The sequence below is a fragment of the Mytilus trossulus genome, chromosome 13, assembly GCF_036588685.1.
Source record: "Mytilus trossulus isolate FHL-02 chromosome 13, PNRI_Mtr1.1.1.hap1, whole genome shotgun sequence".
NCBI lineage: Eukaryota > Metazoa > Mollusca > Bivalvia > Mytilida > Mytilidae > Mytilus > Mytilus trossulus.
Genome location: NC_086385.1, coordinates 32,956,818 through 32,982,628, shown reverse-complemented (window position 1 = coordinate 32,982,628; position 25,811 = coordinate 32,956,818). Strand labels below are relative to the sequence as shown.

The window sequence follows — 25,811 nt, the reverse complement described above, 5'->3', positions numbered from 1 at the left end:
ATTCTGGTAATGTCAGTTTTATTCTTCAAACTCCAAAAGACAGATTTTTGCCTCTTCATTCCGGAATCAACAAATTTGAAATAATTAAAGAAATTAGAAACCGAACAGATTTTGACGATGGATTACAAGTTGGTGAGTAAATGTTTTAAACATGTACATACTATTGATACGAACCGATCAAACTACACAAAGATAAAAGTTACATTTTCAAGAGACTGATTCATTGCATGACAATTTAATATACAAACTGGATAACATATTATACATTTGTTTTAGGGACCATTCATATACTACTCATTTTATAAATACCAATGTCAATTCAGTATCATACCTATCAATTATGAACAAAAATTGTGTTCGATTATTTCTAAAAAAACCAGCAGTTTACAATACAATAGCACACACATCAAAACCCAACAAAACATTCGAAAATCAACAATAACAACAAGGAATAAAAAACGAACAAATACAGAAGCAAAGATATACCAGATGCACTTAACATACAAATCACTGGCGAACACAAACATATGAAAAAACACAATAACACTCGATCCACTAAATTTAATTGTCAGAAAGGCAAAGACATAGTGGGGTTAAGTCTGTTTTATGGATACACTGTAAGATGGCAGTGTGCCCTGTCGTCAGATAATCGTGTACTCATGTTGTCGCTTATTCATATCGTATACAAGATATTACGTGTATTATACGACTTTACTAAATGGTTACCGTGAAATTTTAAACTCTATTTAAGATGTCCTTTTTCATGTTTTTCACCTTCTCAAAAACAAATTCAAACCATTGATTATTTTGCCTATACAGCAACAAGCCGATGAGTTGATGTATCCATTAAACTGTATAATCATATCATTTTAGATAATGATCTAGAAAGTCTACCAGTAAAAAAACATCATCGACAGAAAAGAGCTACAGGATCAAACCAAATAGAACTCTTAATTGTTTGTGACTATGCCAGTTATGATTAGTAAGTAATATAGAAGCAAATGAACAGAAATAGAAAGGTTCACAAAGGGCAAGACAAGTTTGAAAGAATTAATAAAAATATAATTTTCGTTTACAAATTTTTTTTAACGAAAAAGAGTTGAATTAATATAACAAATTCAAAATCAACAGTGTATGAAAAACGTATTAATAACATATGATTTTAGATAATCATTGCACATGTTTTTTGTTGAAACACAATCTGTGCTACCGTCTATGCTAAGACTATCAAATGTTTTAGTTTAAGTGGGCTGCATATAATCCATCAATAAATATTCAAATTACAATTACATATTGTTTAATATAATAGTATAATATATATAAGTCCAATGTTTCTTTTAAGTAAATACACAAATGCAGTTTAACACATACTTGATTTACATAGGAACGCTATGATACACTCGAGTCTTTCGACAGTGCCTAAAACATAATAAACGACTTTTAGTCTTAAACGGTCCTTTTGATCTTAACATCATGTACAACATTCATATTTGAAAACAGTAAGTCCTATCTAGAGTTTAAGGTAATATTCCGATATTTTCATTTGATGGATTCAGGACTGTTTAGACATTTTTAAGTACAATACTGTTAAGTATCTTTTCAGATAATTACGCGTGTTTTTGTATACAGGTAAATCAAAACTATTGAATAGTCTGAATACATAAACAAAATGGAATGAATTATTGTTTAGCCTTTTTAGAGCTGCTCAGATCAAAATGACCGATTAAGATAAAATGTGGTTCCTTAAGTGATATACCTCTTGCAAGAAACTATTTGGTTTATGCCCTTAACATACCTTACCAAATATTGGTCTCTTATTGAAATATAACACATCTTCAAATTAAAGAAAAAATCAATTTAAGATCTGTATCTTCCAACTCTTTCATTATAATAATTACTCCTCCTTATTTTCAGGTAAACATATCAATGGAATTTGGACATATCTTTAAAAAACGATTTGAATAAAAATATAAATATATAGTTATGTATTATCAAAATAAATAAACAAAGAGTGTCATATGATGAATTTGTTTTAGTTGGTACAGTCAAAGTGAAGCTTCAACACCATCTGAAAAGGAAACTGAGGCAGTCTCATCTGTACGCCAGTATTATGCCTTTGTAATAAATGGGGTAGGTACATGTATGCATTAATCAGTACTGCTACAGACTTTTCCGTTAGTATGCCATTGATAAGTAATATTATAGCTTATCTATACATATCTTCCAAACCGAATAATATCAGTGCACTTTGTTTGATTTTAACATTAGAGAAATAACAATTATTGATCGCTCCTGTAATTCTTATTCAGGATTCTGTATCCAAACCAATGTCATTTTTTTTGTTAACGCCTTTTTTGGTAAAATTAATCAAATTTCCATAAAATTGAGAATGGAAATACACGGGTTAAGATCCGTATTAGTTTCTCCATAGGTGGTAATGGTAAAGTTTTCTTCTGTTGCTCAGTCCATATCGTTAACTTGGATATGTGTGATGGCTCGTTTCGAAGCTGAGACATTTTCACACAATGAAGTTTAATTTTCGGAGTACGAAGTGGGATTACTTTTTCCGCAAATTAGCAAACCACGAGTATCCTTTTGTGATGCGGCTCCTCGTGGTAAAAAAATCCTAACACAATAACTTCTTTGAACATTTTATACTTTAAACACATTTTATAATAGCTCCATATATTTTACACATTTATTCTGTGTTCCCCTACTTTCTAAATTAACACAAATGGTAAAAGCTCAATCACTTGTTTATCATAGAAAAGTGTCAAATATCATTACACAGAGATTTTTTGTTTACACGTGCCTTTGAGTACCTCATTTCAAGGCGGTATTAGGGAAATTGTCCCAAATGTACGTGTACCAATTCAGGAATATGCAGTAGTTTTTACTCGTTCTGTTGATTGGAAGCATTTGATTTTGACAGTTTTAATGGAATTATCCTTTTAAATTTGGCTTGGAGTTTGTTGATTTTGTTATACTTTAACATTATAGTTAAATTATGGTCTCGATTGGATAATCGGTTATTTATTATCGTGTTTAATCCAACTGATAGTACTACTGCCGTTCACTACATCATTGTCATGAAAAATTGTAAGGACAAATATTGTGTAAATAATTGTATGAAGTCGAGATTTCATGTTTTTTGAAACGTAAGCGCATCACTGTTTCTGATATCATGTGATGTTAATCATTGATGTTATATGTTCGTTGTTGCTCTGCGGTTTGTTTGTTGTGTAGAATATTAAATTATTTGTTTCTGCGCTTTACTTTGATGAATGCTCATACATATGTGCGTGCTGTTTCTGTCACCTAGTGTTATTTTAAACATTGTCATAAAAAGTTAGGTTTGGCTAGCCTTTAAACCTGATTTGAATAACCCTTTTTTTTAAATGTCCTGTATCTAGCCAGGAATATGGTGGTTGTTAAAATCGTGTATTTCGATGAGTGTTGGCGTTTGTCACTGTTGCACTTTAGCATGTTTAGTATACCTGTTGTTCTTTTTTTTTTTTTTTCTATCATAGTTGATATGTTTCCCTAGGTTTTTGTTTTTAGCCCGGATTTGTTTAGCTTCTTGCAATCGATGTATGCCTTTTGAAAACCACTATACTACTGTTGCCTTTATCTAGCAAATATTGACTGTATTAGTTACATTATTTTGCTCATACTCATTATTTAAAGCTTTTTGTCTTAAATACAAGTAATCTGTGATTGTAATATAATTTATGACAATCGTTGTATCTCTCCATCTATGATCCTATTTTAATGCATGTAATGTTGTCATGACTGTATGCAAGGAGAATAATCATTGTTAATAAAGCATGGACACAAGACCTGTAATTTTATCAAAAAAAATTTATAATCGTAACTTACTCATCGTATTGATATGGGTCATGGTTATAGACGCTTGGTCAGACCCAACTAAAACATCGTACGTGTTTCATTTATTCTTAATATAGATACTTTTTGATCAGTACAATATAATATTGGTATCTCGAAAAGACAATTGCTACATTGAAAACGGTTTATACTTCATTTTGTAGTTTACATATTTGATAGATGTAAAGACCGCTGGCAAGATGAAATAACTCGTTTAAAAAAACTAACATAGCCAGTGATACTTCTTTCTTTATTATGAAATGACAAAAAAAAATGTTTAAAAAGTTAGATAGCACTAGCATATATTGTATGCAAATGATTAAAAAAACGATTATCACCAATTTAATCAATGACGACATATTTACTGACTACATTGACTGCTAAAATAAAAAAAAGCATATTGATAGATATAAGTACTACAATCAGATGCAAAAAGCAACACGGTTATACATTTTTCTAATGACACGAAAGATGAAAATTCAAACAACAGAATCTGATATTTTATTAAAAGAAACATTTCTAAATGCCTTTTTTAACTGCAGTGGGTATTTGATATACAAACCCTTACAATAAAAATTTCAGATGGATGCTATGTATAAGAATATCCAGACGTCTGATTATACAATATCTGTCTTATTTGCTGGGATAGTAATATCACAGGTATATTTGATATCAAATCATTGAGTTTAAGTATAGATTAATCAGTTGGTTTTAGCCCGTTTTAATATGATAACTGGGATGAATTGTTTAAATCGAAAAATCGGTTTTATTTGTTTTTTGTTTCATGCTTAAATTTCTGATTGAATCTTTCATATTAAGTAATAATAATTTTCAAAACATCAAATATGCACTGATATGCTGAACCAAAATACCATTCTCCAAATATTTACAAATGGTCAAACAACAGTATTAGAGAGCAAGACTTCTACGGGTTAAACACTTCTTTGGATAAATCTAGATTAAGGTGCTAATGAAAGTTAACAGCTCATATTCCACTCGTTACAACAACTTTATTGCGAACGGCCATTAAATTTATGAGATATATTGCGATAAATATGCACTTTCGATGCGAAATTCATATCAAGAAGTATGGCCTTTTTTAAGTTTTGTTTTGTGTGCTCAAAGAGCATATTGTGATATTTACAAAATGTTTAATATACAGCATAATCTTGCTATGGGGTATAGATCCAAAGGCACATTTTGACGAATATAAGTAAAACAAAACTTATCATGGTCTGAGAGTGATCCTTTCGAAATAGAAGGTTATGATAAGACACCATTTGAGAAACATCTTGCTATTTCGTCAATCTTACTTAACTACAAAACAAAAGACGTAATAAATTTTATAATATAATTCATGTATTATTTTATGTGTTCTACTTCTTGATATAATTTAAAAATTATGAAATATAAAAAACAAAAACGAAAATTTGCAAAAACACGTAACCCAAACTTTGATACATGAGAGTAAACCGACAAAGATTTCTCATGAGGAATTATTATGGCGAATTTTGTAAATGTCAATATAATGTCGACTTGGATTCGGGTTATTACAACTGAAACATGTCTTAGTTAAAGTTAATAAATGACACACAGAACATGCAGAAGCTTATTATATTTTAATACATATGCCGGTGCGTTTCTTTTAAATTCAAAATTAGAGCATAGTTTCTCAGTATGCTAAACTAAGGTCGAGCGTTCGTGACAAATTTGATTTCTCTTCAAAGTGGTTGTATGTTGGATCACTTAATATCCCAAAGAGAACTTGCCAACGGGTTTTAATGATGAATTAAAATAAGATCGAAAACCTTTTTTTACAGGACAAATATTTTCTATTGTGTTGTGTTAAAAATAATTACGTCGATTTTTTCTATCGTAGAACTTGTTAAAAATTTGTATCTATCAGAATAGCCTAGACGTTGTAAGTTATAATAAAATTCATTCTTAAAACAGACACAAAATGACGCCCCTTGGACTGAAAGTATCAAGAATACAACTGTATCACCAAACACAGTTGATGCACGAGAATGCATAAACAAGTTCATTACATGGATTAACGCGAATTCATCCCATTTACCTGAAAGGGACCATTCGATGCTATTTACTTTAACTCTTTCAAAATGTAAGTCTGATCACTGGTTCATATTTAAGATTTTATTAATATTTTCAATGAGATTTTTAAAATGTAAATATTAAATTCAAATCCAATATTTTGTTAGAAAATTTATTTTTAAAATATTAAATTTGCAATTTAGGAACGACTCTTTTCTACTTTTTTTCTACTTTTTGATTACTTATTTGTATAGTGATATGCATTTACCAAAGACGGAACTTGAAGACATTCTTAACTTATTAATCTTAGAGAAGCTAACAAAGCGTAAAAAAATGTCACAAAATACTCCAGACATGACAGAGAAATATTAAAATTAAAAGAGGGACGAAAGATACCAAAGGGACAGTCAACTTGCACATTTATATTGTTTGATAAATAGACCAATTAGATAAATGAAAGATCATATGAGTCATACTGGATACCATACATGTAGTTGCACAAAACAAAATGACAATGAACATGTCTTCAAAATTTCTATAACCGTTTTGTAAACTTTGAAACAAAACAAAAAGAGCTATTTTTCTGATATTAAATAATTTTAAACAATAAACTGATACAGTAGTTTGAACTTATGCAATTAAGATCAATAGAAAGCTAATTGTTTTGACATGTAAATTAAATGTTGTAAAGGAAATCCCCTGTTACAAAATTAATATATAGTTCTTGCAATAAAGTGAAAATATTTATGAGAGATAAAACTACAAACGTTTCAGTTCCAATAAATCAAACATTCATTTTGTAGATATGACTTATCACATCTGGGATCAACTTCTACTCTTGGTAAGTATAAAGCAGAGTTATGAAATATTGTAGGAATATATAGTATGTCGGGGCAGTTAACTCGACGACTGACTTGCACGTTTATACAATATTAGGTCGGTATCTCTGCTTGTTGACTACCAATCTCAAAGTGTTTAATCCAGTATAGTAGTAAGTTCTTTAACTACGTTTTGTCCGACGTGTTTAGTTGTTTTCTGTCAGTCTTGCTTTTGTCTGATAATTATGATTTTTCTACAACATTTTACCTTTTGCTCATTGCCTTCGGTCTGTTTTGCATTTTGTCCGACATTTTTGCTTTTGTCTGATTTTGTAAAGCCTAGCATGTTTAAATTAACCGAACGAGGCTTTATCATGTTTATATTAAAGGAAAATTTCGCCGGAGTAGGAAGCATGAGGATGCAAAAGATAGAGATTTTAATCTGTCGTCACTATATTTTGTTGAAGTGCATGTATTGCCTGCGTCAAATAGACTGCTTTCCCAGTGACAAAAATTGTTTGTTTTTTTTGCTTAAGTTAAATTTCTATTATGAATTAGAAAATACGTTAAACCAGGAACATCAAAATTGTTCTATCGGGTAGTGGAATAAATATTTGCTTATTTTTTTTAATTCTATAAACTTTTGGACTATTTTAAATCTCGGTATATTTCTGAAATTAATTCTTATATACTTAGGTTTTTTAAACCTGTATGCTAACATTGCCATCTGCCCATGTGAAATTTTAAAACTGTTTGTATGAACATTGAACGACAAAAATATGTGACGTATTAAATTATATGACGTCAGTCACGCGAATCGATGGATGCGTTTGAAAATAAATGTTTTGGTGTTCTGTTAAATTGTTCCATGATATGTTAGCCATCATGTTTATTTAGATTTGCTTATTTGTTTTGTAAGGTCTTATAACATGTATGGTATGTTTACATAATATGTTTAGTTGTTTACAACATGATGTTATAATTCTGCAGTTTATTCATCACTGGAACAATTATCCATATTCGTAGAATGATTAGAACTTTTTATATGACTTTCATACTGAATACAGAATGGTCATAATCTACGATGTGTAGTTTTTTCACTCCTATGGTATTTCTAAAAGTTTCCGTTTAACAGTTTTCTAAGAGTTTCCCTTCAACAGTGTTTTATAGGATTCCATGACAGCTATATTTTCGGGAACCAAAATTGAACAGATCAGACATTAATAAACTCGGATTCATAGAAATTACTGACGTTGTTGGGTGGGCATTTTTCATACTGAATTGTGAACTTATTGGACATATCCGATTACAGATATCAGTTTGACGGCTATTTTGAGGCCAAGCACCCTTGGACAGGTACAGTTATTTTGAATTAGTTCTTAATTTTCAATAACAAGTTTTCTGCTTAAATTAGATTGATGGTTACATAAAAGTCTTTAAATCTCACCTTGTTCATAATCAGGCCTTGCTCACTGGAATATATTCCAGTCAATCAAATTGTCTTTTTTTCTGAATTTGATATGTCATACAAGAGTTTATGAAAAGATAGTATGCGGAGAAGATCTGAATGATTACCATTTTGTATCCTGATGATTTTAATATGTTTAGATAAAATATTTTGTCATTGTGCTTGGTCTCGTGTTCGCGTTTTCTTCTGTGTAAGTGAATATTGTATGTCTGGCTTGTATGTTTCAACGAACAATAACCCATTGGTCAATGTTTGGTCTCCATAATTCTTTTATTTTGTCTGTAACTTTGTCAACTGCAATTAGCGTACGCAATGCTACTGAACGGGGTTCATCTAACCTTGACATCAGTTTCATGTTTCATTGGTCAATTCTAATTTTTTATGTGAGATTGTTAGGTGTACATGCTATTCGCGAATAGTTCCTCTGAAATTCCTTCTATAATGGTTTATTTTTTTATTTTTATAAATTTGAAGGTACATTTCTTTCTCAGATACTAAATAAAAAGGAAGATCAAGGTTGGTTGTATTGGATGACTGCATGTTATATGCAGATGTCGGATTGACAATATTAAACATACATTGCCCTTACATTCATCAATCTTCGATCACTCTTACATTTTCATCAAGGGTGGTTTCTCAGGGACAATAAGACATAGGTCATATCAAATTGACATATTCAACAAGGTATATCAATATGACCGGGAGCTCAGTTTCATATATAGTTCTTTGGTCAAGATTTTGTGTCAAGACAAACAAAAGAAGAGTCGGTGTGTTCGAAGAATTTTTTTGTAATAAAATTACTTGTGAACAATTTTTTCTTGTGGATCTTGAAAATGCAAAATTTAGAAAAAAGAATCTTTTTTTTTACTTTTTTGATCTAGGGTAATTGGTCTTCAACCTTAAATAATGCTTAGTCTGCCATTCAACATGTTCAACGTAATATTTCTGTAGAATTTTTTAATCGTTTTGAACTTTCAAAAATTCACCATGACAACCCACAATTTTAAGTTGGCCAAAGTCATGCAAGTACTTTACATGAAGCTCAATAGCAAATAAATACATATCTCTGTAAACACCGCACATAATCCATCATTTGACATCGGAGAAAAAAAACTTTGGTGAAACAGAAGCAATGCTTTCTGTTTTTGTAATTCATTTTGCCGAATGTCAGTTTAAAGACATGCGGCTATACCATTTTATAACAGGAAACACACGAACCGTTAAGATGTCCTATGTACAATTTGCATATTACGCTCTCCAAATTTGGTTATCAAAGTTTTTTTTTCCTTTTAGGAAATTAGTAAACTGTAACTGTTTTACATGAACAGGCTTCAAACAAAACTTAAAACACCAAGGTGAACTAATATGTCAGATTTGGGATCTAAACCATTACAAATTTGATCTTCACATTGATGAATTTTTAATACTAATTACACCAAGTTAACAATCTAGTTTAATTTTATTTGATCATTTGAAAAGAACTGAGGCCAATATGCTTGTCCTTAACCTAACCAAGCCATGACCAGCTGAACCGTAACAAAATCACAGTACACAATGATCCTTGATTTGACGGCGTTATTACCCACGACCATCTTTTATTATAATCTATTATAGTAGTAATGGCTTATTCATCTGCCAAAACCTTGCAACAATACTCTCTATTTAGGAATGGCCTGGGCAGGTGTAATTTGTGGTTCTCATAGTAAATCTATCGTACAGGATGGATATAATTTCATTATTATTACTGTAGCAGCACATGAGCTAGGACACAGGTAATATGAATAGTTAATTACACATCAGTTTAAATTGCTTTTTATACTTAAAAATTGTCGGAACAAAGTGGCAATTTCAAAGCCTTGAATGGAAAGAGTCTTTTCAACGACTAAAATAAAGGTCAATACTAAAATAAAATTGAGAATGGAAATGCGGAATGTGTCAAAGAGACAACAACTCGACCAAAGAAAAACAACAGCAGAAGGTAACCAACAGGTGTTCAATGTAGCGAGAAATTTCCGCATCCGGAGCCGTCCTTCAGCTGGCCCCTAAACAAATATATACCAGTTCAGTGATAATGAACGCCACACTAATTTCAATATTGTACACAAGAAACTAAAATTGAAATAATACAAGACTTACAAGGCCAAAAATGCGACGGGGTTAAACATGTTTGTATATATATTCTTTGTCTCCAATTAAACAAAAATGTAAAATTGAAGATATATAATCTTTGATGCTATTGCAGTCTGGGCGCCCAACATGATGGCACTACAAACTTGTGCCGCTCGAGTGATGCCTATATAATGGCTTCACAAAGTAAACCCCAACAAGGCTCTACAGCAACGAATCCATGGAAATTTTCTTCATGTTCAACAGATTATTTCACATCACGGATAAACATTCTTGAATCGTGAGTATTTTAACGCAAACGCAAAAGGGCTTGGAAGCGTTAAACAGGTAGTTTTGGATTTTACTACGACACAAAACCATTCTATAACTACTATCAGATAAAAATCAGCACCTTTTCCTTAATCGAATATTATTAAGGGAACCACCTCATCACTAGATCGTTCATGTCACGGTTTCGATGATATAAAAATAAACATATAAAGGCCGGCAATATGCTTAACCTAAAATAAAAACGGTAATTTGGGTATATTGATAGGAATACATTTCTAAACCGCGAGGATTAAAAAGCTTTTATCTTTTAAAACTTTCGAATCTTATTTGAAAACATTGAGAAAAGTAATGAAATGCGAAAATGTATGTGTACATTGTTGTTAATGTCTGCATATTTTCTTAATACACACTCTAATGTTTAAATCCTAAAATTTCCTGTTCTGTTCAAGATAATGCATTTCAATTACATATTTACTATCACCTTAATCAAATTTGAGGTACATGCACGGAGGAATTTATCGAAGTATGAACTATTAACAGGACTTGTACAAGAATTAAACGTAACGACAACTTTACAATATTACCTGATTTTTAAGGTCCTTTTCAACATTTTAGATCAGGTCCAAGCGGGAATTGTTTGAAGTCTCTGGGATCCAATTTTGACCCAACGGCACTAGCATTATATGAAGAGGTACTTGCTGGTCAGGTTTATGATGTCGATGCCCAGTGCGTTCAAATAAACGGAATCGGATCATACATGTGTAGGGTAAGCGCAGTTTTTCAAGTATTGTGAAAAAGAAATAGTTTTATAGTCCGTTCTTATGTTGTACTGTTATACCACTGTTCCAGATAAGAGGGAGGGTTGGGATCCCCTAACATGTTCAACCCCGCCTCATTATTTATGTATGTGCAAGTACCAAGTCACGCCTTGAACGACCTGGACTTTTATTTGACGTTGTCAACATGAGTTTAGTTGATAAGTTTTGTTTACGTCTTGGTCTAAACATCCTATGGTTTATTGAAAGGACGATGATTGGATTTATCAAGCTGTTGAGTGGAGACAGAGCTTGCATTATGTGGAAGCCTCCTCCAAGTGTTGTACGGTACGCAAGTTGATATAGGTCGCCAGTAGTGCTGGAAGCCAACATAGGATGAAAGCTAAAACAAATGGTTAGATATATATCATCAAGAAAAATTTATGTATCAGAATACCAATTCACCCATTTCAACTTAAAACGTGTGTTAAAGTAGACCTTCTTTGGCAAAAATAACCCCGCCACATTATTTATATATGTGCCTGACCAAAGTCAGGAGCCTGTAATTCAGTGGTTGTCGTTTGTGTATGTGTTACATATTTGTTTTTCGTTCATTTCTTTTTTTACATAAATTAGGTTGTTAGTTTTATCGTTTGAATTGTTTTACATTGTCATATCGGGGATTTTTATAGCTGACTATGCGGTATGTGCTTAGCTCATTGTTGAAGGCCGTATGGTGACCTATAGATGTTAATGTCTGTTTCATTTTGGTCTCTTGTGGAAAGTTGTCTCACTGGCAATCATACCACATTGTCTTTTTTTTATATTTATCTTTATATTGAAAATCTATCCTAAACATAAGTATGTATGAATAAATTGCTACTGGAAAAGAAGCAAAAAACAACAAATCACTGTTAAACAGATTCTTACAGTCACCTAACGGGGTTTCATGACGTGAGCATATTGAACTATTATGTATTTTAAGTTATTAGGAATGTCATATAAGCCCTTTTAAAATTACGAACTACACAGAGCGACATAACTCGAAAGGTTTCACAGTTTTTTTGTCATCATATATAATGGAAGAATTAGGACATGTCAGAAAATATTCTGTTGAAGATTTATGTACTGCATTATATTTCATAAGAAACTATGATTTTTAACTAATTTGAACGGTATATATTCCAAAAATTGACAATAATTCACTTTTATATTGTACCGTTCATATCGGACTTTACTTATAAAAATGATTTAACTTTTTTTAGGGACAGTACGGGGGTAATTATGAATCAATATGCAATGTTCTATGGTGCTCTAATCCAGAAGCTACATCTTGTTATAAATCAATTGCAGGAGAAGGCACTCGTTGTGGCAATAAAAAGGTATATTATATATCAATGTTTACAAGGAAACAAATCTATTTTTTGAATGGGTAAACGTTTGATTTATCCCCCAAAAGCTTCAAATTTATACTAACAGTGTTGAAATATGTAATATTGACTGCTATATTTTAAAATATTTGACAAATAATTGAAAATATATATAACAGCATTTCTTTCATTAACACTCTTGAAGACCTGATATGCATATAATACGATGTGGATCCAGTATTTTTGAAAAATAGAGTATCAAATTCCGGATTATCTAGGAAAAAAGCGTCGAGCAAAACAGGGTTATACATTTTGTGAACGATTGTATGCTAACACCTTTGATACATACCAATGATCTTTAATTAACCCCTTCTCTACAAGAAAGAACTCTAAGTGAGGCATTCTACCTTGTCAAGAAACACTCTTCAAATGATAAATGTTCGAACAAATCAAAACTACACTTCAGTACAATATGGACATACCACAACACATTTCCCTAAATTCCTATAGGGAAAAAATGCACATGATACATATTATGTAAAAAATGTGTTCTGTTGTAATCTGGCGTACATTTATTTAAATATTCATAAATACATGTTTCGATTGGGATTAAATTGTCGAAAGTGCATGCATTTTAAGACTGATTGAAGTAAATTGGTTGAATAAGTTTTGTTAACCATTAATCATTAAGACAATATCTGTCAAAGATCTAGTCTAACGAGTTAACACATACGTCATATTCACTGGTAACTTAATAAGAAAATACTAACTAATAATGCATGTACTCTATAACATGTATCATCCTTTCGTTTGTGTATTAGTTAAGGACCCATCTTATTTATTATAAACATGATTTCAAGGGACTACCAACTGTCACATATATTGATAATATCATATGGACATAAATATATGTCTAAACGAAATAGCAATTTGATCATTCAGTTCTGTTTAGTTAAATGTTATTTAGAAACTAAAAACGCTGTCGTTTTTTTCCGCCTGTATCTTTAAAAAAAAAAGGTACATCCTTGTTTCACTTTTAATATTTACACCATGCGTAATCAATTTCTAGTAAAGGGGTTTAATTGAAGTCACATTCGTTTGATACAGTTTCGATGAGGTTTAAAAGTCAAAAATACAGCAACGACGTTTTTAGATTATTTTAACAAATTCAGATCAGAGTGATTGTTTTTTACTTTTGATTTTTTGTTTATATCGTAGCCACTTTTCAGTACATTTATTTCTTTGTCATCTTTAGTTTATTAGCAACTTGATTTTTCAAGTTTTATTGTAAGATACAACTGTCTGAACTGGAATTTTGCTGATTGTGTCATAGTTCCCTGTTCAACATCTGTGTAAATGTATATGACAATTGGAGTTCAATCAATCGCATACGGTTCTGTTGCTACTTTCATTCGTCTCGTCTTAACCGTTTACAAAGATTTGAACGTCTTTTGTCAGTCGCATCAATGTAATTAATAATCATGTTTGTTCACAGTGGTGTGTTTCTGGAGTATGTACCTCAGATATAAAGGCACCAGCTGGAAATGGTAAGTGTTATATTGAGTTAGCTCTTCCATATTTTATGGCTAAACACGATAAGTTTAAATATAGCAATGGCGTTGTCAGTTTATTTTCGCATATTGTGTATCGCTCTTTTTAAAAACGAAATAATTTTGAATAAAACAAATCTTCATAAATGTATTACAGTGTAATGAATACTCATTTATTCAATTTTGTTAGTATAATTGTTTAGAATAATTCCGTGTAGACCACTTCTCATAAATTTATATTACAAAAATATGGTAAATAATCAGATATATCAATATTCATAGATAATCACAATGATGAGATAATTATTATGATAATGATTACAATCAAGAAAATAGAAGAAGCAATCAACTGTATTAGTATAAAAGACCGACACTACCAGCGCAAATATAATGACAATAGATGAAAAAAAACATATTTCGACTGGGAAGTGTTGTGTGATAATAATAACAATAATAATCAAAAATAATCATTCAAAGAATGTTTAATTTTAAATGAATTATAATTTTGTTTTATATTAAAACTTAGAAAACTGTTTATACGGTGACAGAAAAGGACAGATATTTTTCAACGGTTGGACATGTGCAGACATGTATAGAAAGGACCCTCGAAATTGTGTACTTGTACCGGTTCAATGTTGTGCAACTTGTTATCCAGAAACTTCCACGGTTGCAGCAACTACAGATTCCCACAGATCTACAAGTAAACTATCGACTACAAATGAGTATTTCACGACAATAGACACAGCTACTACAACAATTCTTCTGACAACGACAGAACCAGTAACAGCAAAAGAGCTTCTGACAACTACCGAATCAGGTACCACAACAGAGCCCCTTACATCAATCGAATCAGTTACTACAAAAGAGCCTGAAACAATAACAGAACCAGTTCCCACAACAGAGCAAGTGACAACAACTGAATCAGTTACTACAACAGAGCATGCGACAACAACTAAATTAGCTACTACAACAGTGCCATTGACAACAACAAAATCAGCAACTACATTAGAGCCTGTGATTACAACTGATTCGGTTACTACAATAGAACCTATGGCAACAACAGAAGCAGTCACTACAACAGAGCCAGTGACAACAACAGAATCAGCTTCTACAGCAAAGCCAGTGACAACGACTGAATCAGTTACTCCAAAAGAAGCTCTGAAAACAACAGAATCAATAACTTCAACAGATCCAATGACAACAACAGAATCAGTTACTCCAACAAAACCTCTGACAACAGAATCAGTAACTACAACAGAGCCAGTGACAACAGCAGAATCAGTTACTACAGCAAAGCTAGAGGCAACAAGTGAATCAGTTACTCCAACAGAACATTGGATAATAACTGAATCGGTTTCAACAATAGAGCCTCTTACAACTCTAGAATCTGTTTCCAAAACAGAACCTTCAACATCGAAAGAAGCAGGTACTTTAACAGACTCTCAGTCAAATCTAAAATCAACTATTACAACACAGCCACAACCACCTACCAAATCAAAAACTACAACAGAACCTCCAGCATCCTCTAAATTAGTAACTGAACAAGAACATATAACAACAATTGGATCAGCTTCTACAGCAAATACCAAACCAAATACAGAATTATTTACTACGATAAGGTTTATGACAACTACAGAATCAGAAACTACTCATAAACACGAAGAATCTTTGACAACTTCTAAGTTAATTATTACGAAAAAACAACAAGCAACTACTGAAACAGACACTTCAATAGAACGTCTTACAACAGCTTCAGACACTATTACAAAGCTACAAGCAACTACTTTAGGACCATTAGCGCCTTCTTCGTCCGGTTTTGTTGATGAATCACGTAAGTAATTTGCAACTACATGGGAAAAGATACCTGGTGAGCAATGCACAATTTTATGGTATGGAAAGAAGATTACTATCATCTGAAAAAAAGTCCACTAAACACTTCACAGAAATCCAACGATATCAAATATACTTTTTAAATGCATTTGTAAATTAAGTACGAACAAATCTCCGTTATTTGTCGTTGAAAAGTTAATGTACATATGTATTTTATCAATAAATTTATAAACATAACACACTACGACAATAGCGCATAGCAAATATAAAATAATTATGATAGATGAAAGCAACTAGTGTACAGTTATTAATATAAATCATGTTCATTGTTGGCTCTTATTCAGAGTGTCTGCATTACTTTTTCTGCATCAAAACAGTGTCAGCATGTCCTCTTGTAAATCCGACAATCGAATCATCACCAACAATCAGAGGTTTTCACATTTCAGAGTGGCTCGTTAAACAACATAACTTGACCACATCAACCAAAACTGACCACTATTTTTTGGTTATGTTAGGATTGATTGTAAGATACAAATGTCAACATTAGTGTAACACAATGTCTACAAAATTTTGTCTGCATCAATTAATGGTGCCAATATATCCTCATCAATCAAAATATTTACTTATAACAAAAATCAAGTAGTTCAGCATTCAATTTTAGTGCAAGCATTAAATCATCGTATATTTACTCAAAAACCAGACTCGTAGAATAAAGTAAGTAGCTTTGATACCTCAGGCTAGCTCATATAACACACTTATTGTTACTTTTAATATTATGATTATATATAACACTGAACCTTGATTTGTTCAATTGACAGAGGCTCGTTTCAATAATATATATATATTTCAATTATATATGATCCTATGATAACATTTCTATGAACTTTTTTTACAGTGCCGCTTTTAATTGGTATCAGTGCAATTTCTGGAGTTATCATATTAGGCATGGGAATTTGCATTATCACTTGTTGTATGCGTTCGAAGAAATCATCTAAAAATTACCGGTATGAAGGGAACAAAAATTATGGAATTGCCCTAGATAGTGTTCATGAATCTCCATCGTTCAATGAATCTGTAGGAAAAAAATCATATAGTCAGCATGTCGATCCAAGGGTTATATCGTATGCTAGATCAAACAACCCATAGTCAGCCTTGTATTCTGGTAATAATGAACGTGAAATAGTGTCTGGTTTAGGAGGACATCATAATGAAGGGTATCATGCATAATGCCTTTAAAGTTTACGGCAGGAGCTCGCTCATAATAAGCGTTAATGAATATATAGTGTATTATTTGCTTAGAGTATGAAGATAAAGAAAAATGAGTGAAAAATTATCAATACGTGATCTTATTTACCTTAAAACTAAGTTTGATACGTCTGTTAAATTATTTTTTTAACTTTTACTTTTTGAAAATATCTTGAAGGTTTATTGTTTTTGTACATTATTCAAGACACATTTTTTCAAAATATCATCTGATGATGTCATGCATGCAAACATTTTGTACATAAACACAATCCTTAAAAAAATATATAATTTTTGAATAATTTTATATTCATATTTTGCTTATGTGCGTTTATTGTCTTGGCAACCGTTCCAAACGTCCTCCTTTCATCCAATGGCCTTTTGTGTACGTGTTTATCTTTATCAAACTTCAATCATTAAGTAATAAAACCGTGTAATAATTCAATGCGCACGCATATACAATTTAATTAGTACTTGTCCCTGCCGGTCGGTAATTTTTTTTTTATATGAAAAAGGTTAAAATACCTCTGTTTTACTATGCTCTATTTATTTATTTTCAAAAGTTGTTTACATATTTATGCGTCAATTGTAACATTTATATTAAAATGTTTCAAACAATTTTTGAAGTATACTATCTACTTTATATAAGAGGGAAATTACAAATGCATATTTTTTGTTTCTTAATATTTGATATGTGCATTAGTAACATGTAATCGTTGCTTAAAATTTTGCCTTCGGTTTTATTACATATTAATGAATAATCGACAAAACGATGGTGTGTAAATTTCTTTCAAGTGCCGTTTAAAAATGTACAATTAGGCTGAGATATAGTAATAAACATGATAAAGGAACATTTCTGTACATACATAGGTATAAGTGATAAAGAATAAGGTGTTGATGATAATATTATGTTTGTCGTAAAATTTCGGTATCACTGCTACATATGTAAATTCTACATTTTAGGTTAAAACAAATGTTTAAATATCGAACCAAGGAGAAAAGCAGCTTTAACAAATAGTTCATAATTTGAGGAAATGCAATAAATTAATATTATATAGAAAAAGGTATACGCTAGTTAATACTTGGTCAATTAAAGTTCAACTAGGATGCGCATGGTTCAGACCTAGTCTAGAATCGTTAAAATAGTTATCAAAGGTACCAGGATTATAATTTAATACGCCAGACGCGCGTTTCGTCTACATAAGACTCATCAGTGACGCTCAGATCAAAACAGTTAAAATGCCAAACAAATACAAAGTTGAAGAGCAATGAGGACCCAAAAATTCCTAAAAGTTGTGCCAAATACGGCTAAGGTAATCTACTCCTGGGCGTAAGAAAATCCTTAGTTTTTCGAAAAATTAAAAGTTTTGTAAACAGAAAATTTATAGAAATGACCATAAAATTGATATTCATGTCAACACCGAAGTGCTGACTACTGGGCTGGTGATACCCTCGGGGACGAAACGTCCACCAGCAGTGGCATCGACCCAGTGGTGTAAATAGTTATCAAAGGTACCAGGATTCTAATTTAATACGCCAGACGCGCGTTTCGTCTACATAAGACTCATCAGTGACGCATTTGTAACACCCATGAATTATGAAACTATGAAAATGGCATATTTCCTATGTGTTATATAAAAACTATTCGAAAATGGTTAAGACACGTATGAAATGGTTAAGTTCTAACTACCATAGAGTGCTATCAATTAAATAACAGAAAAATTCAGACTGATAGGTAACAATCAGCTCAGTCGATAAAATAGCATGATACTGTTTTGTAGTGTAGGTAGTCGATCTTCAATTGTTGCACGTCCATTTCACTTTTCCAAAAAAGTAATTGTGCAAAAAGTCTATGTTTACTATTATGGCGATATTCCGATCCACTTAGTGTGCAATCGACTGTTGACAAGTTATCAAGGCTAATAGTAAATTCAAATAATCATTCAGAGTTATTAGAACGGTAATATTTTTTTCCAGAATCAACATTACTGCTTTACATTAAAAAGAAATAATGAAATATGTTGTTTAATCAGTTTTTATCACAGTTAAATGGCATATCAAACTTTAAAAATCTATTTCTATTTGTAAAGTAGGTTACTGACGTTAACCAAAAACAAAACGGTTTTCTGTTGCTTTTAAAATTGATCAGCAATTTTTTTTTTATGAAATTACGTTTAGAATTACATTTTTACATTTTATATTAATATTCCTATGATATGTACATAAATAAAAACTTATTAAATGCTTCGACAGAACGCGTGTGCCCTAAAAGGAATAATCTATAATTCATGATGCTTCACAACTTGATTATGATGACTCAAATCAGATGTTTTTGTTCAAATCTTAAGTTAGATCTGACTACGGAAAAATTACGCATTCCAAAGTGACTTCACAGTGTAAAAATCCTTTTAAAATCAAAAACAATATTATTTGAATTGTTTTAAAAAAATCATTGTTTATATTATTAATCCTTAATTAATAAGTGAACGCTTGTGGCCAATACTATATAGCGACAACTGGTACAAAAATGGGACTGAATAATGCACGTGGGTTATATCAAATATATTTTATATCAGTTATTATAATAAGTCATAAAATCATAAAAGATTCTCAATACTTGCTGACTGAATTAATTGTTATTTGTTTTCCTATGTGTTATTTATTTATTTATCTTGAGTTTGTTCTTTTGGCCTAATACTTTTTTTTTCAAAGCATGATAATCATTTTAAAACAGAAGTTTCTTTTTTATATATAACTGCATCGTACAATGTATAATTCCATAGAATAGAGAAAGAAAATGTTTTCTATTACTAAAAATATAATCCACCTGGGTGTTACAAAGTGGTAGTGAAAGAAGTTTAAATCCTAAAAGAAATTAGTATTGAACTCAAAAGTCGAAGAAAACGAAACTATTTTTGAACCATTTCCAAAACAAAACAAAGAGAAAAAGGACACACAACAGTCTGGAAAAATTTACATTAAAAATGTTGACTGAGCAATGTCGGTTGATGTCTGATGCATGTTGCTCCGAAATGATACGCAGACCCTGCTTCTCATTTTTAGGCCGTTCAAATTCTCATGTAAACAAAAAATCGTGGATTATAAGTTTCAATTCAGTCATAAATGATGAATACAAGAAGGCGTTGTGGCAATGTCAATTGGAAAAGAGAGGCGAAAGATACCCAAAAGAAACAGTCAAACTCATAAATCGACTATGAAAAAGACAAACAGACAATAATAATACTCAAAAAAACATAAAAAACTAAACACTGAGCAAGACGAACCCCACCAAAAACTAATGATGATCTTAGGTGCTCTGAAAGGGTAGGCAGATCCTGCTGCACATGTGGCACATAGTCGGATGTAGGATCCAGTGAATCCTGTCCCTTATGAAGCATCATACTTGATCAACATGGTACTCTCTAAATGTTTGCTTGCCAGTGGTTTTTTTCCTTTTTCTAAATCTGGTATCCTGATTTGATTACTGTGATTATCTGTTGCACATATATTCTATTAATGATACAACAGAGACGAATACGTCTATATCAAAAAGAACCATTGGACCAATAGCTTCATTGTAAACAGCAACATTTTATTAGGGAAACTGTTATTTATTTAAGGAATGACTGTAATATGTTTTCTTTCTATGAAGAAATAACATAAAAAAAATTTGGTGCACACTGAATAACGCGCGTAGCGGTTTTTTTTACAGTGTGCACCATATTTTTTATGTTATTTCGAATAGACAGATAAAATATTACAGTCATTTCTTATAATTTAATTCTAAATTCCATTTAAACCGTAAAAAACCATGAAAAAACGTTCATGACGTCACGGTCACATGACTAAATTATGGCTATGGGCTCATAACAAAATAACGTCAACCAATCAGAAGACGTGTTACATCCTAAATTAAATTATATAGATACGGATTTTAAGATAGTTTTAAAAAAATGGCATATTTTATGTAATAAACAGTGCAATTTACTCTTATAAAATCAATTAAAACGACAATGAACATGATGAAGGGACAAACAGTATTGGGATATTCAACGACATTACGCCTATGTATAGATCGTTATCATCGGTACGAGGATTATAATACGTTTGACCGGTAAAATTTGGAATAAAAATTTCGAACGTGAAACATAACAAGCGTTCGAAATATATATTGATAGAAAGCATTGTAAAAAACGATTAGAAACTTTTTTTTATAGTACTTGCATTTGTACATTAAAATTATTTGATGGGCTAAACATCACCACGAAAATGCATCATTTAAACATAATCAACAGATACATGTAACAGGCATACTGTATTCTAAATAAAGTCATGCAGTTCATTTAGTTAAGATATACTAGTATGTTTAATTTAAGTTGTCAATAAAGTCAACAAAATTAGATACACGAAAATGCAATACTATCTTCTTTTTTATGTATTGAAACTATATTCAATAAAAGTAACTGTGTACACTGATCCTTTTAATTTGTTTAATCAATTTGGCTTATACTCAAGAAGTAATTCATGCATGCCAAATATTTGTTAGCAATTAACACATGGCCTGGTCAGTCATATTAAAATCATATCCAGATTTTAACCAGAGATAAAATTGAGGAATATTACTGTCTAGAAGGACATGTAATAATAATAAATGATATATGTTAAAGGGATCTCATACAAGAAATGCGGTCATTTAAGAATTTAAACCGAAAGTGGCCATGGCTGACCTTTTTAAGTCACTGTATGATCAAGCTAATTTCAATTTGCATCAACTGTTTTCTCATACCTTCTAGAAAAAACGTTTTGAAATTTCATAATTCTCAACCCAAATATGTTTTTGTCGGCCAATATTTAACGTAAAATCCACACATTGTGTAACGAGATTGACTTGCTGGGATTCATTAATGTTAGAATATCCTTTTTGTGCTTCTTTGATACATATTGATTTGTGATTTACATTACAACACAATGGTGACTGCTGTATCTCTATTTTTTACATTCTTACCTATTTTGTCGGTTTGTTTTGTTCACACATCGTTGTCAATATAACGTCATTTAATCCGACTGTCATACAATTGAGAGGTTAAGCTAGCTCTATAACAAGGTTTAGTCTATCATTTTCTACACCAGTACATGTGCGTACAACGTCAATAATATGTTATCCATTCGTTTGATGTGTATGAGTTTTTGATTTTGGAGATTTGGTTTGGGTGCAGATGTACCGCGGAGTTCAGCGGGTTTTTTTATATTATTTTTTTTGAAAATATCAAGAAATTACAACCACACCTACCTCAAAACTCCATTTCAATGCAAATTGATCCTAATTTTAAGGTTGCACTTTATGGAATAACATACAGCAATAGAGTTTGCATTGGTATGACATCATGTACCTGAAGATGTTGAATGTCGCTAATGCACCAAGAACTTTCATGAAATGTCGCAGAATAATGTGAATGTTGTACATGTTTTGAAATATGTTATGCATTTATTATATGTGTTATGCATTTATTATATGTGTTATGCATTTATTATATTAGTGGAGCGGCGGAGAGGACAATTTTAGAAATTTAAATTACCTAAATACCTCATGGGATTTTAATAGCTCATTTGAAAGATGAAATCCTGTACTTTTTGAAAATATGTGTCGTCAATATCAAATCTGGTACAATAATATCGAAAATCAAGGTCAAAGGTCATCACTTAAAAAAATTCTACTTTCATCTAAAGAAACAATACCATTGATATTTCCAAAATTAATAATCTATTCAATAAATTATACGAGTAGTATTATGTAGAAAACCGTTAGTTCATACAAAATCTTTTTCATATTTGCACATGACGTCAGAACAACGTTTCATTTAACTTGTTTAAAGGTAGTCCATGGTACATACACATTTTAATGCCTAATGGAAAACAGGAACATATTAACATTGATAATTGACATCCACAAATAGCATTTCTTGAATACTTTAATAGTTGAAAAGTTTTCAAAGAGTATCTGAAATGCATAGCTAATATATCAAACCAAATATGCAGCCATGAAAACATTTGTTTCAGTTTTCAAGGATTCGACGTGTCACTGAGTTTTCTTAAAATGAATTCAAACTATCTCAATACAAGATACCTTTTCATTTACTATAGTTAATGGAGTTTGATATATTACTCAATTAGTGCAAGCGTGTTGTAGAACAAATTCCTAAAATTGAGATATGACCGTCATGGTATCTATGATGAGTTTATTTTCATACCAAATGAAACGTCGAAAACATTATAGCAAATTAAAATAAACTTACCAAATATTACAAGAACTATTTTCATGGTATTTCATTACAACTGCCTACATTTAAAAAAAGACATAAATCAGTGCAAGGAAGACCCTGCTCCTTGCAAACACGTGCTGCCTAGCATGTTTTCCCCCTTACATGAACTAATTAGATCTTGTAGAAAGTCCGATGCCATTTGTCCCTCAAAGAAAACTGGCTCTAACTTGTCATGTTGCGCAGTTTTCCAACAAAGGCACATGGAAGCCATTACTTCGGTTGGCTAGATTTGCCGACATCCAAACTTTGCTTTGCCACATTGTACGTAGTACGTGATGCTTAAATACGAATTCACATGCCGAAAGCTTTTCGGTTGAATTGTTTTACACTGTCTTATCGGGACCTTTTATAGCTGACTGCAGTATGGCCATTTGCGATTAGCTCATTGTTGAAGGCCGTAAGGTGACCTAAGGCTACATGATTACCGAAACAGCTTGGTTTTGTCCTAAAGAGGTTGAATACCGACTTTTAACCGATTCCAAAAAAAACTTGAAGTGAAGTCACACCAACACAGAGCATGACCGACCGGCATAATAAGACTTTAAATGGAGTAATTATGTTATTACAATTTGACACCAGGCACTCTACGAGAGTAGCACATTTTCTCCGAATGTCATGCGAAATATTCATTGATACTGAAGAAAATGTTTCAAAAGACTTTGTCAAGAGACAAGTAACTAAACTTATCAAATAGGTTGACAACATTGCTTCTGACATTTCCAACGATATGCATTTGTACTTGGTTATTTGCACGATAATAATCCCTAGATATATAAACATTTTCCATTTTTTGTCATAAAATTGAGGTTGCTTCATAAAGTACATGCATACCGATTTGTCGTTGGTTTTGGTGGAGCTTCATATACTTAAGTCGGCTTTTATCTCAACCATTTTTAATTATGCTTTGATGTTATTCGCTGTCTTAACAGCGTCTCCAATGTAAATATCGCTAGCAAATACAATGCTAGATTTATATTGTCCTTGTTGAGCAAAAAAGGCAATGGCATCCCTGTAGTACCTCTTTAGTTAAGCCTTATGTTTAGAGGAATTACAGAATGCCTTACTTATTTTATCATGTAAAAAAGACTGATACCTTGTCAAAAGTGATGATTAAACAAAAGACTTTTTGTCAAGAATAAGGTCTTTTTTGGCATTTAGCGGGACCCGTTTTAACGAGATTGTTAAATTGTCCATGTGATTGAATAAAAAAACAAATCAAACACACGTACACCTGAAAACCAAACAAACCCTAAAATGAAATTCACTTTCCCAGTTCAATTCAACAAAAGCGAGTATACAACAATACCAAACAACTAAAATTAATCACAAGGCTTTGGAAATTATAAAATGAACAAGAAATATGCTTAAAAATGACTACAAATGACCTTCGCTAAATCGCTGAATGTGTGACTATAACTAGAAACCACAACAATGTCGGTAAATCTGTGACAAATATTCGAACTTGAAATCTGGATAAAAAGCAGATATTTGGTCAAATACTTATATTTTTAGGAATTAACTTCAAAAAGTAAATCGGGTCGATTGAAGTATTATACGGCGGCTTCATTGTTGTGCTTTTAAAATATACCTATACTGCACGTGCAAATAATGCTAGATGAAAAACGATGATTTTTACAGTGTAATTTTCAACCAATTTCAGATGCATTAAGCATTAAATTTAAGGACTATTTGGAAATGCCCTTACATTGTACGTTGTATGAAGTTCACGAATAACTTTATTCAAATTTCATTCAAAAATTATTTTTTAGAACGGGTTGGTTGTGAAATTTGACTACCGAATCGGCAGTGGGGTATTCCATGCAAGTTGGGTAACGTCAGTAAAGGCTATTTTTTACGTCATTTGTACCACATTTGATATTGACGACAAATATTTTTATAAAGCTGAATAATCGATAAACATTTAAGGATCTAAAATTCCATGAGGTATTTAGGTAATTTAAAATCGTTAACTAAGCGACTTTTTCAACATTCGCCGCTCCACTATATGTGTTATGCATTTATTATATATGTTATGCATTTATTTTATGTGTTATGCATTTATTATATGTGTTATGCATTTATTATATGTGTTTTGCATTAGAATATGAATATAAGTTCTTTCTG

At 31.5% G+C, this 25,811-nt stretch overlaps 1 protein-coding gene across 1 annotated transcript in view; it reads left to right on the top strand.

The window, feature by feature from the left end:
- Nucleotides 1-9,891: 9,891 nt before the first annotated feature.
- LOC134694284 (mucin-2-like) overlaps nucleotides 9,892-25,811 on the top strand; it is a 32,539-nt gene continuing 16,619 nt past the window's right edge. The window contains exons 1-7 of the mRNA XM_063555289.1: nucleotides 9,892-9,995; nucleotides 10,466-10,630; nucleotides 11,236-11,386; nucleotides 12,641-12,757; nucleotides 14,241-14,292; nucleotides 14,822-16,126; nucleotides 17,021-17,199. Of these exons, the coding sequence (XP_063411359.1) occupies nucleotides 9,892-9,995; nucleotides 10,466-10,630; nucleotides 11,236-11,386; nucleotides 12,641-12,757; nucleotides 14,241-14,292; nucleotides 14,822-16,126; nucleotides 17,021-17,199 (2,073 nt within the window). The remainder of the gene's footprint in view (nucleotides 9,996-10,465; nucleotides 10,631-11,235; nucleotides 11,387-12,640; nucleotides 12,758-14,240; nucleotides 14,293-14,821; nucleotides 16,127-17,020; nucleotides 17,200-25,811) is intronic.